At 43.2% G+C, this 13173-nt stretch overlaps 1 protein-coding gene across 1 annotated transcript; it reads right to left on the reverse strand.

The window, feature by feature from the left end:
* Positions 1-234: 234 nt before the first annotated feature.
* Positions 235-10258, reverse strand: LOC112059254 (deleted in malignant brain tumors 1 protein-like). The gene is made up of 10 exons (XM_065553627.1): positions 10195-10258; positions 6665-7015; positions 6260-6295; positions 5591-5902; positions 4514-4549; positions 3845-4156; positions 2767-2802; positions 2098-2409; positions 948-983; positions 235-572 (listed from the first exon to the last, which is right to left on the reverse strand). Exons 1-10 carry the CDS (start codon positions 10256-10258, stop codon positions 235-237), a joined length of 1833 nt encoding a protein of 610 aa, XP_065409699.1.
* Positions 10259-13173: the final 2915 nt, after the last annotated feature.

Raw genomic sequence — 13173 nt, forward strand, 5'->3', positions numbered from 1 at the left:
CAGGCTAATTATCTACTAAAATCAGACAAAGCAGTCAAATCACTTTAGGACAATTTACATTTACCTATGTAGGGTTCTGCCATTTCATTGGCATTTGGGTGGGTACTTGGCAACTTGACTTCAGTGAAACCCTCCACCGCCACCCCCGCACACTATCTTGCCCCCAGCTGCCTCAGGACCAGTTTTTTATGGTGAGTTTCCCACTTGGAGGTTTGGATGTTATTCCTGAAAATCTCAAAAAATAATAAACATCTGAGTACCTGAGCAGACGACACTGGCGTCCTCACGGTGGGCGCAGTTATGTGTGCCCCACCCCCGGTGTGAACACTGCGACAGAGAGGATTCGTTCCCTCTGCACTCCACGTCATCCAGGAGAATACTTCCGGAGCCTTCCCCGAACCGGGCATTACCGGGGGCCTCAATGGCCTGCCCACACCCAAGCTGTCTGCACACAACCTTTGCATCATTTATGTCCCAGGCATCATCACAGACTGTTCCCCAGTTTCCATTGTAGCGGACTTCAACGCGACCGGAACACCCGTTCTGTCCATTCATGAGTCTCACTAATGGACCTGGGAAAAACAGAGGGGAATTAGGTTTCAGAGGGGAATTAATTTTCACCCAGCTGTTGAAATCTGGGGCTCTTTTCTAGTTATGGATCAGTTTCCCCACACTAGTAGAACACTAAAAAGTGAATTAGAAAAGTGTGATAGGGAACCGCCCCAGCAGGCTAATTATCTATGAAAATCAGACAAAGAAGTGAAATCACTTTAGGACAATTTACATTGACCTCTGCAGGGTTCTGCCATTTCATGGGCATTTGCGTGTGTATATTGGAGACAGGAGCCCAGTAGCTGCACTGTGAAATTATGGGCACCTCTTTAACTCAGCAGGCATAACATAATAAAAAAGAACATTATTTAAAGCACGGCTGAGAAAAAACTCACCAGTTGTAAGGGGCTCGCTTGTTGTAGGTGGTGGAGCTGGCAATGCAAAAAGATAATGACAGTCTTAAAAATGATTAAAGATGATTAAATGCCATCTTTATTAAGTAGACAATTGAATACTTTTTAAAAAGAAGAACAGGAGTACTTGTGGCACCTTAGAGACTAACAAATTTATTCATGAGGTTGAATACTTTTTATGACTGACAATTCAAATAATGAAAGACAAGAGACATTCACAAACTAGGACATAATCACTGAAGGAGAGTGAATGAAGAACAAAATATATTCAAAACTACAAACCCAAATGGAGAACATGTTAGTGCTAATGTAGTGGATAGATTCATATCCTCTGTGGATTGGGCACAGAGGGAGACCTGGAACACACACTCACCAGTGGGTTACATATTCTTCTGGTCAAAGAAAACTCATCCCAAGCATCTGAAGCCACAGCAACTCAAAATTCAGGACAAGACTGCTCTTCTGTGACCGCATCTTCCTGGCCAATACACCAGAGATTGAAACACGACCTCCAGAGTTAAAAGCATGAGTTGCTGCGGCTTGTTTTTAAGACTCAAGACCCTCCAGCAGGGGTTGTAACAGACTCATATCCTCTGTGGATCAGCAGAGAGGGGGACACTTAACGAGACACTGACCAAAGGGGTATGTTAATGCCAAAGTGAGGTAAGTCTGGGCCAGGAATTGGGGAAAGGAAATCGGATATATGTGAGATGAGCTTGTACCATGTGTCGTATTGCTCTTTGTTCTGGGAAAACCCATTGGATCAGTTTCCTGGTGGGAGAAAATCTTTCCATGGTTTTCTTTACATCACAGAGTTCAAGTTATTGATGAGGGAGTAAGATTTCCCCACTCCCATTTACAGAAAGCAAAGGGCTTAATCCCAAACACTGTTGATCTCAGGGGATCTTATCGAAGCACTTACCATCCTCACAGGTACTTTGTATGGACCACTGGGCCACCTGACCTCCATCTGCCTACTTGGCAACTTGACTTCAGTGAAACCCTCCACCGCCACCCCCGCACACTATCTTGCCCCCAGCTGCCTCAGGACCAGTTTTTTATGGTGAGTTTCCCACTTGGAGGTTTGGATGTTATTCCTGAAAAACTCAAAAAATAATAAACATCTGAGTACCTGAGCAGACGACACTGGCGTCCTCACGGTGGGCGCAGTTATGTGTGCCCCACCCCCGGTGCAAACACTGCGACAGAGAGGATTCGTTCCCTCTGCACTCCACGTCATCCAGGAGAATACTTCCGGAGCCTTCCCCGAACCGGGCATTACCGGGGGCCTCAATGGCCTGCCCACACCCAAGCTGTCTGCACACAACCTTTGCATCATTTATGTCCCAGGCATCATCACAGACTGTTCCCCAGTTTCCATTGTAGCGGACTTCAACGCGACCGGAACACCCGTTCTGTCCATTCATGAGTCTCACTAATGGACCTGGGAAAAACAGAGGGGAATTAATTTTCACCCAGCTGTTGAAATCTGGGGCTCTTTTCTAGTTATGGATCAGTTTCCCCACACTAGTAGGACACTAAAAAGTGAATTAGAAAAGTGTGATAGGGAACCGCCCCAGCAGGCTAATTATCTATGAAAATCAGACAAAGAAGTGAAATCACTTTAGGACAATTTACATTGACCTCTGCAGGGTTCTGCCATTTCATGGGCATTTGCGTGTGTATATTGGAGACAGGAGCCCAGTAGCTGCACTGTGAAATTATGGGCGCCTCTTTAACTCAGCAGGCATAACATAATAAAAAAGAACATTATTTAAAGCACGGCTGAGAAAAGACTCACCAGTTGTAAGGCGCTCGCTTGTTGTAGGTGGTGGAGCTGGCAATGCAAAAAGATAATGACAGTCTTAAAAATGATTAAAGATGATTAAATGCCATCTTTATTAAGTAGAAAATTGAATACTTTTTATGACTGATAATTCAAATAATGAAAGACAAGAGACATTCACAAACTAGGACATAATCACTGAAGGAGAGTGAATGAAGAACAAAATATATTCAAAACTACAAACCCAAATGGAGAACATGTTAGTGCTAATGTAGTGGATAGATTCATATCCTCTGTGGATTGGGCACAGAGGGAGACCTGGAACACACACTCACCAGTGGGTTACATACTTCTTCTGGTCAAAGAAAGCTCATCCCAAGCATCTGAAGCCACTGCAACTCAAATTCAGGACAAGACTGCTCTTCTGTGACCGCATCTTCCTGGCCAAAACACCAGGGATTGAAACACGACCTCCAGAGTTAAAAGCATGAGTTGCTGCGGCTTGTTTTTAAGACTCAAGACTCTCTAGCAGGGGTTGTAACAGACTTATATCCTCTGTGGATCAGCAGAGAGGGGGACACTTAACGAGACACTGACCAAAGGGGTATGTTAATGCCAAAGTGAGGTAAGTCTGGGCCAGGAATTGGGGAAAGGAAATCGGATATATGTGAGATGAGCTTGTACCATGTGTCGTATTGCTCTTTGTTCTGGGAAAACCCACTGGATCAGTTTCCTGGTGGGAGAAAATCTTTCCATGGTTTTCTTTACATCACAGAGTTCAAGTTATTGATGAGGGAGTAGGATTTCCCCACTCCCATTTACAGAAAGCAAAGGGCTTAATCCCAAACACTGTTGATCTCATGGGATCTTATCGAAGCACTTACCATCCTCACAGGTCTTTGTATGGACCACTGGGCCACCTGACCTCCATCTGCCTACTTGGCAACCTGACTTCAGTGAAACCCTCCACCGCCACCCCCGCACACTATCTTGCCCCCAGCTGCCTCAGGACCAGTTTTTTATGGTGAATTTCCCATTTGGAGGTTTGGATGTTATTCCTGAAAATCTCAAAAAATAATAAACATCTGAGTACCTGAGCAGATGACACTGGCGTCCTCACGGTGGGCGCAGTTATGTGTGCCCCACCCCCGGTGCGAACACTGCGACAGAGAGGATTCGTTCCCTCTGCACTCCACGTCATCCAGGAGAATACTTCCGGAGCCTTCCCCGAACCGGGCATTACCGGGGGCCTCAATGGCCTGCCCACACCCAAGCTGTCTGCACACAACCTTTGCATCATTTATGTCCCAGGCATCATCACAGACTGTTCCCCAGTTTCCATTGTAGCGGACTTCAACGCGACCGGAACACCCGTTCTGTCCATTCATGAGTCTCACTAATGGACCTGGGAAAAACAGAGGGGAATTAATTTTCACCCAGCTGTTGAAATCTGGGGCTCTTTTCTAGTTATGGATCAGTTTCCCCACACTAGTAGAACACTAAAAAGTGAATTAGAAAAGTGTGATAGGGAACCGCCCCAGCAGGCTAATTATCTATGAAAATCAGACAAAGAAGTGAAATCACTTTAGGACAATTTACATTGACCTCTGCAGGGTTCTGCCATTTCATGGGCATTTGCGTGTGTATATTGGAGACAGGAGTCCAGTAGCTGCACTGTAAAATTATGGGCGCCTCTTTAACTCAGCAGGCATAACATAATAAAAAAGAACATTATTTAAAGCACGGCTGAGAAAAGACTCACCAGTTGTAAGGGGCTCGCTTGTTGTAGGTGGTGGAGCTGGCAATGCAAAAAGATAATGACAGTTTTAAAAATGATTAAAGATGATTAAATGCCATCTTTATTAAGTAGAAAATTGAATACTTTTTATGACTGATAATTCAAATAATGAAAGACAAGAGACATTCACAAACTAGGACATAATCACTGAAGGAGAGTGAATGAAGAACAAAATATAATCAAAACTACAAACCCAAAAGGAGAACATGTTAGTGCTAATGTAGTGGATAGATTCATATCCTCTGTGGATTGGGCACAGAGGGAGACCTGGAACACACACTCACCAGTGGGTTACATACTTCTTCTGGTCAAAGAAAGCTCATCCCAAGCATCTGAAGCCACTGCAACTCAAATTCAGGACAAGACTGCTCTTCTGTGACCGCATCTTCCTGGCCAATACACCAGGGATTGAAACACGACCTCCAGAGTTAAAAGCATGAGTTGCTACGGCTTGTTTTTAAGACTCAAGACTCTCTAGCAGGGGTTGTAACAGACTCATATCCTCTGTGGATCAGCAGAGAGGGGGACACTTAACGACACTGACCAAAGGGGTATGTTAATGCCAAAGTGAGGTTAGTCTGAGCCAGGCAATTGGGGAAAGGAAATCGGATATATGGGAGATGAGCTTGAACCATGTGTCGTATTGCTCTTTGTACTGGGAAAACCTATTGGATCAGTTTCCAGGTGGGAGAAAATCTTTCCATGGTTTTCTTTACATCACAGAGTTCAAGTTATTGATGAGGGAGTAGGATTTCCCCACTCCCATTTACAGAAAGCAAAGGGCTTAATCCCAAACACTGTTGTTCTCATGGGATCTTATCGAAGCACTTACCATCCTCACAGGTCTTTGTATGGACCACTGGGCCACCTGACCTCCATCTGCCTACATGGCAACTTGACTTCAGTGAAACCCTCCACCGCCACCCCCGCACACTATCTTGCCCCCAGCTGCCTCAGGACCAGTTTTTTATGGTGAGTTTCCCACTTGGAGGTTTGGATGTTATTCCTGAAAAACTCAAAAAATAATAAACATCTGAGTACCTGAGCAGATGACACTGGCGTCCTCACGGTGGGCGCAGTTATGTGTGCCCCACCCCCGGTGCGAACACTGCGACAGAGAGGATTCGTTCCCTCTGCACTCCACGTCATCCAGGAGAATACTTCCGGAGCCTTCCCCGAACCGGGCATTACCGGGGGCCTCAATGGCCTGCCCACACCCAAGCTGTCTGCACACAACCTTTGCATCATTTATGTCCCAGGCATCATCACAGACTGTTCCCCAGTTTCCATTGTAGCGGACTTCAACACGACCGGAACACCCGTTCTGTCCATTCATGAGTCTCACTAATGGACCTGGGAAAAACAGAGGGGAATTAATTTTCACCCAGCTGTTGAAATCTGGGGCTCTTTTCTAGTTATGGATCAGTTTCCCCACACTAGTAGGACACTAAAAAGTGAATTAGAAAAGTGTGATAGGGAACCGCCCCAGCAGGCTAATTATCTATGAAAATCAGACAAAGAAGTGAAATCACTTTAGGACAATTTACATTGACCTCTGCAGGGTTCTGCCATTTCATGGGCATTTGCGTGTGTATATTGGAGACAGGAGCCCAGTAGCTGCACTGTGAAATTATGGGCGCCTCTTTAACTCAGCAGGCATAACATAATAAAAAAGAACATTATTTAAAGCACGGCTGAGAAAAGACTCACCAGTTGTAAGGGGCTCGCTTGTTGTAGGTGGTGGAGCTGGCAATGCAAAAAGATAATGACAGTCTTAAAAATGATTAAAGATGATTAAATGCCATCTTTATTAAGTGGAAAATCAGACAAAGAAGTGAAATCACTTTAGGACAATTTACATTGACCTCTGCAGGGTTCTGCCATTCCATGGGCATTTGCGTGTGTATATTGGAGACAGGAGCTCAATAACTGCACTGGATCACTGGGCCACCTGAGCTCCATCTGACTACATGACTTCAGTGAAGCCACAAACACACACACACTCTTGCCCACACCTGCCTCAGGACCAGTTTTTTATGGTGAGTTTCCCACTTGGAGGTTTGGATATTATTCCTGAAAAATATGATTCATGTAAAAATAATAGAAATCGAGTACCTGAGCAGATGACACCGGCATCCTCACGGTGGGCGCAGTTATGTGTGCCCCACCCCCGGTGCGAACACTGCGACAGAGAGGCTTCATTCCCTCTGCACTTCACGTCATCCAGGAGAATACTTCCGGAGCCTTCACCAAACCGGGCATTACCGGGGGCCTCAATGGCCTGCCCACACCCGAGCTGCCTGCACACAACCTCTGCATCCTTTATGTCCCAGAAATCATCACAGACTGTTCCCCAGCTTCCATTGTAGCGGACTTCAACACGACCAGAACACCCGTCCTGTCCGTTCACCAGTCTCAGTGATATGGAACTACTCACTGGGGCTGAGGTTGCGTAAACCGAAAAGGCTGAAAAGAGACATAAGAGAAAATAAGGTCCTAGTTCTGTAATAGCCACTAGGATCTGTTAGCTGGATGAAGGTTTTTTTTTTTTTAATCACTGAAAGAACATTGATGGCTAGAACCTGTATTACGAACAGATTCTGCTGAGCATAGTTGAGAGAAGAGTCATCAGTAAGTCAGTCTTGGACATTGGTGTGGGCCTGCCACTAGCTGGGGATTACCGGAGTGCAGTGCACTCTGGCTACATTCCTTCAACTTCCCTCCAGACACACCATCAGCACTGTTTTCACTGGGAACAGTGGCATATAGCAGTTCTCTCCAAGTACTTGATACCTGTTGGGGCCTCTCCTAAACCACAAAAATACCCAGACAGGGTTTGTGAGCAATTAAATACATCCACCTGTATATATCTGGTGATCTGCATTGCCTCTAAAACTTTGAATTATTAATCATAATTGAAAATAATTAGTTTTTGTTTGATATTTATATATTACTATAGATGTGCACAGCACTTTATAAACAAATTAAAAAAAACAACTGAGGAATTTCCTCTGGACTCAAAAAAATTATTGAAACTGCCATTTAACTGCTGCTTATATAAATGCTAAGCAATTTTTAGAAACATATTGAAATTTAAGGGGGAAATAGTGAGTGCAGATATAAATATCTGGTGGGAGAAAACTAGTAACTTAAAATATGCATATCTTTATGTGTGATCACAGACTGTCTGTAAAGTTGATCTTGATTTCTAATATATAATCTTCGTCTTTATTTTTAACATGATTATAATAAAATAATGATAATTAATGTGATAGTTTTTTCACCCATAGGATAGTATGTCAGCTACAGTGAATGCTATTTGGTAGTGGCATTCTGAAGTCATAAATGATGAAGGAGCTGAAAGATGGGGTAAAAGCTTCTGAGACAGAATAATGGATGAAGAAAGAAAGGATGCTGCTGATAACTAAGATAGAAGACTATCTGGTGCTCTACCACCTCTTGAGGTCTTCATTGCAGAATTCGCCCAGGCTCTTAACTGAATGTTGCCCCTCTGATCCAAGTTTAGTGGTGCTTTCAACTTGGGCTAGGATGCATAGCTGGAGGTATGGGCTAGAACAGTGGTTCCCAAATGGGGTTTGAGAACCCCTGTGGGTTCGTTAAATGTCACAGGTGGTTCTTGGAAAAAAATTCCCTACTGGCGGACAGAGCTGTCTGTAGGGACCCCAGGCAGCACGGGGTCAGCAGCCCGGAGCCCCTGGACTTCCAAGAGCTAAGAGGATCAAAGCAAGCATATCTATCACACTGAGGAGATTTAAACTCCAAGACTCCTTATAAGAAATGGAAAGGGAGGTGGCTATTTTTTGCTGTTTTTAAAATTAAATAGGCAGCTAGTACTGTTTTTAAAATTATTATGACGAACAAGTTTAAGCTTTGTTGTAACGTGTGTTGTTTGTCTGGACTGCTCAAGACCTGAATGCTTGTGTAGGAGGAACTCTTTGAGTTGGCTTCTTAGATACCTTCATGCTGTTTCACATCTGATGCTCCTTGATGAAACATAGGAGCCTTGTCTTATAACAGGCTTATTCAAAGTGATACAAGCTATGAAAGTGAGATCTTGGAAGAGTGTTGCCATTTTCATAATGTAATAAAAATACTGTAATGATAAATAAGAAGATAAGAATGGCCCTACTGGGTCAGACCAAGGGTCCATCTAGCCCAGTATCCTGTCTTCCGACAGTGGCCATGCCAGGTGCCCCAGAGGGAATGAACAGACCAGGTAATCATCAAGTGATCCATCCTCTGTTGCCCATTCCCAGCTTTTGGCAAAAAGAGGCCAGGGACACTTAATAATAGTGTGTAATAAGCATGTCATAAAAACAAATATTATACTTCCAAGATCACTGCTTTTATAATTTAATTTATACTCAGGTAAATGAGAAAATCCCTGGAAATATTCATTTTTAGGAGGGGGTTCACGAGAATTGACATTTTAGTGAAAGGGGTTCCCAGGTTGTTAAAGTTTGGGAACCACTGGGCTAGAGACTGGGTTCTGTTTTCACTTGGATTGGTAACCTGCTTCCTTGGCAGTGAGGACACAGGCCAAATCATTTGAGTGCTGATAATCCTCCAATGCCTTTTCCTATGCCCAGAAGGACAGACAAGTTCTCTTACAATTCACTGGGAAAGAATGATAGAGTGGCTCAGCTTATGGTGACTGCCGCCCTCGCAGGGACTGGCAGGGCACCCCCTGCGGCTTGCCACCCCAGGCACGCGCTTGGAGCGCTGGTGCCTGGAGCCGCCGCTGTTTCCCACTCAGAGATCAATTGAAATACAAATAGAGGCTTTAAAGATCTAATCTGATTAAATCACATCAGATCCTAGTGAAGTCAGGTCAAGTCACAATGGGAATCCATTGAAAACAAAGATTATTAGAATTCTGCTGTGCTGGGATTTGACCACCTCCTTGTAGTCCATTTTAATCCTCTTTGATGATGAACACAGCTAAGGGTGGCTTCTCTCTTGTTTTAGACATAATTAAATGTAACCATCTTTTTCATCCTAAACTAAATACATTAATCTATTTCTTCTTCTAATTGATAGACAAGCCCTTATTAGTAATCCCCATGCTGGTCCTTTGAGATCAAAATCTTTTATTCAAGATACAAGATTACCTGAAGTTTTTGATGTAAAGTTTGAAGAAACTCAGAGCTGTGGCTAATCTTTAAACACACCACTGTTTTCTGCACAAAGGCTCACTGTTTTTAACCTATATGCTGCTGTTTTGTCAACTTGTCTCTGACACTCTGCTCCTTGTCATCTCTATATACATTTTAGAACTTCAGATCTACTGGGCAACCTAACTGATGTTCCTGAAATGCAGCTCTCCCCCACAATGCTTGTAATACAGAAGAAAAAAAAATCATAAACATTACTGCTTTCCATTTCCAATTTAGAATATGATATCTGAGAATTTGACCTCAATCATGGCACCAAGAGATAAACTGAAATAGAAGTTTCATTGTACTAAGCCATTTAGCAATTTTCAGTAATATTTTTACTTATATTAGGTTCAGTTGCCATCAGTTCCCAACAAGTCACGTCTATCTACTCCTGTAATAAAATCCAGCTTTTAATATTTTTATACAAGAAGGAGAAAAACATCTGATAAATTTTAGACATAATACCTGGGTCATGCAAGATAGTGGCACCTATTAGCAGCATCCAGGTGAAAATCATTTGAGGTTCCATTTTTCACAGGGTTTTCTGCTTACCTAAACGGATGTAGTCTCAGAATTTATATGAATTCTAGTCTATGCAGGAGGGGGCGTGCCATGCAATTTGATCTTGCTTCTTGCACTTCCAGATCAATGCCAAGGACGTTTTCCCAGGAGGATATTTTCATTTCACAATATAACAGTGTACATCCATTGATCTAGATATCCACAGATTGTTATTGCTCCAGAGTAGACATTGGACTGATTCCAAACCACCAACCAAATACCTTTGTGGCCATGCATAATGCCATACTCTGATATGATTGTTCCAGGAAGTGGTGGCTTTCAGACATAATGACATCAAGTAAGGATGGCATATCATCAACTAATTAGCTTTCCAAGTGCCAAAGTGTCACACTGGAGGAAGTGACTCTATTATTGCAGAAATTGCATCAAAAGATCGTGGAAAGGTCTCAATTAACAAATTCCCACCTTGCCTCAGAACACTCCAGTGAAACAAAATACTCCACTGCTCAGTGGTACCTGACATTTCTCCAAATGGCTTCAGCTCCTGTTTAGCCTGGAGCGAATATCTCTGTTTATTCATGAACATTGTCCTGCCTTTCAATTAGTTCTTTTGGATCTGAGGCCTGGTGTACCAATGAAACAGTTTCCCATAAATGATGGCGGCTCACACAGGAGGAAGTGGCTGTTCCCTGATCCTGTGGGCACTGGAGCTGTTCTATGCCATGTCCAGCGTAGATCAGAGCCGTCTTGGGGCTCTTCCAATCTACGCTAATTAGTCATAATCTTCAACTGGCCATATGTCATCATTTATTCCTGGAAAACAGCAGTGGTAATCCTGTTGCTTTCTGCTCCCTTTTAACCCTGGCACTATTAAAGGAATTAGTAACACATTAGGTGTTCACTCAAAAATATGAGCATCATATTGTGGATGTATCACAAGCTCAAGACACCACTTAAAGGTCACCCATATTGTCTACCTCACAGTCCTACAAAACAGGTTTGTGAAGCTTGTTTCTTACCATTCGGATCAAACTCTGAGGTGCCCCTGCCTCAGACAAGATTAACATACACACAGATTACACTGGTCTACAATTTTTGAGAAGTCGTCTGCTTCAGAGATAAAATGTGCTATTTATTATGTATTTTGATGTGCTGAATTCAAATATGACAATTAAAACAACTGATTGGCTACTGTTTCTAAGATATTTAAGTTTTTACATTTTATGTCTATGTATATTGTGTAGATAGTAAAGTTTTAATCATAAATTGTAAATCTAGGTCTTTTCATGTGTTTATGGTTGCTTTACATAATAATATTTCACATGTCCTGTTTATGTAACACTTTAAAAATCAGCAAAAGGGTTATATAAATAAAATGTATTATGAAACAAAAAGCAAAAAACTATTATGTACATAGTTTAGTCCTATTCAGTGTCTACTCAGCGCTTCTTGGCTTGTCTCTTGTATTCATTAAATGGAGCATCTCTTGTCACTGTCCAGCAATAGTCTGCAAGTATTGATGGGCTCCATTTGCCCTGATGGCGTTTCTCCATTGTTGCAATGTCCTGGTGAAATCGCTCGCCGTGCTTGTCGCTCACTGCTCCGCAGTTCGGTGGAAAAAAATCTAGATGAGAGTGCAAAAAATGTATCTTTAGTGACATGTTGCAACCAAGGCTTTTGTATGCCTTGAGGAGGTTTTCCACCAACAACCTGTAGTTGTCTGCCTTGTTGTTTCCGAGAAAATTTATTGCCACTAACTGGAAGGCTTTCCATGCCGTCTTTTCCTTGCCACGCAGTGCATGGTCAAATGCATCATCTCGAAGAAGTTCACGAATCTGAGGACCAACAAAGACACCTTCCTTTATCTTAGCTTCACTTAACCTTGGAAATTTTCCACGGAGGTACTTGAAAGCTGCTTGTGTTTTGTCAATGGCCTTGACCAAGTTCTTCATCAGACCCAGCTTGATGTGTAAGGGTGGTAACAAAATCTTCCTTGATTCAACAAGTGGTGGATGCTGAACACTTTTCCTCCCAGGCTCCAATGACTGTCGGAGTGGCCAATCTTTCTTGATGTAGTAGGAATCTCTTGCACGACTATCCCATTCGCAGAGAAAACAGCAGTACTTTGTGTATCCAGTCTGCAGACCAAGCAAGAGAGCAACAACCTTCAAATTGCCACAAAGCTGCCACTGATGTTGGTCATAGTTTATGCACCTCAAAAGTTGTTTCATGTTGTCATGTTTCCTTCATATGGACTGTATGACCAACTGGAATTGATGGCAAAACATTGCCATTATGCAGTAAAACAGCTTTAAGACTTGTCTTCGATGAATCAATGAACAGGCTCCACTCCTCTAGATCGTGAACGATGTTGAGGGCTGCCATCGATGTTGTTGCAGACTACAAGATCACCTTCCATGAAGAAGAATGGGACAAGATCCTTTTGACGGTCACGGAACATGGAAACCCTAACATCACCTGCCAGGAGATTCCACTGCTGTAGTCTGGAGTCCAACAGCTCTGCCTTACTCTTGGGTAGTTCCAAATCCCTGACAAGGTCATCCAGTTCACCTTGTGTTATGAGGTGTGGTTCAGAGGAGGAGGATGGGAGAAATTGTGGGTCCTGTGACATTGATGGTTCAGGACCAGAAGTTTCATCCTCTTCCTCTTCCTCGTCTGACTCAAGTGAGAATGATTCTGGTGCATCAGGAACCGGCAGTCCTTCTCCGTGGGGTACTGGGCGTATAGCTGATGGAATGTTTGGATAATGCACAGTCCACTTTTTCTTCTTTGACACACCTTTCCCAACTGGAGGCACCATGTAGAAGTAACAATTGCTGGTATGATCTGTTGGCTCTCTCCAAATCATTGGCACTGCAAAAGGCATAGATTTCCTTTTCCTGTTCAACCACTGGCGGGCGA

This window comes from Chrysemys picta, chromosome 7, assembly GCF_011386835.1.
Source record: "Chrysemys picta bellii isolate R12L10 chromosome 7, ASM1138683v2, whole genome shotgun sequence".
NCBI classification, from domain to species: Eukaryota; Metazoa; Chordata; order Testudines; family Emydidae; genus Chrysemys; species Chrysemys picta.

Excerpts from the sequence above, each read along its gene's own strand:
- LOC112059254 (XM_065553627.1), bottom strand. The coding sequence starts at position 10,258 with ATGGAACCTCAAATGATTTTCACCTGGATGCTGCTAATAGGTGCCACT. Across the intron at positions 4,550-5,590 it reads CGCCAGTGTCATCTGCTCAG|CTCCACCACCTACAACAAGC; the intron begins GTACTCAGATGT and ends TTGCATTGCCAG. Across the intron at positions 573-947 it reads AAGCGAGCCCCTTACAACTG|GTCCATTAGTGAGACTCATG; the intron begins GTGAGTTTTTTC and ends TGTTTTTCCCAG.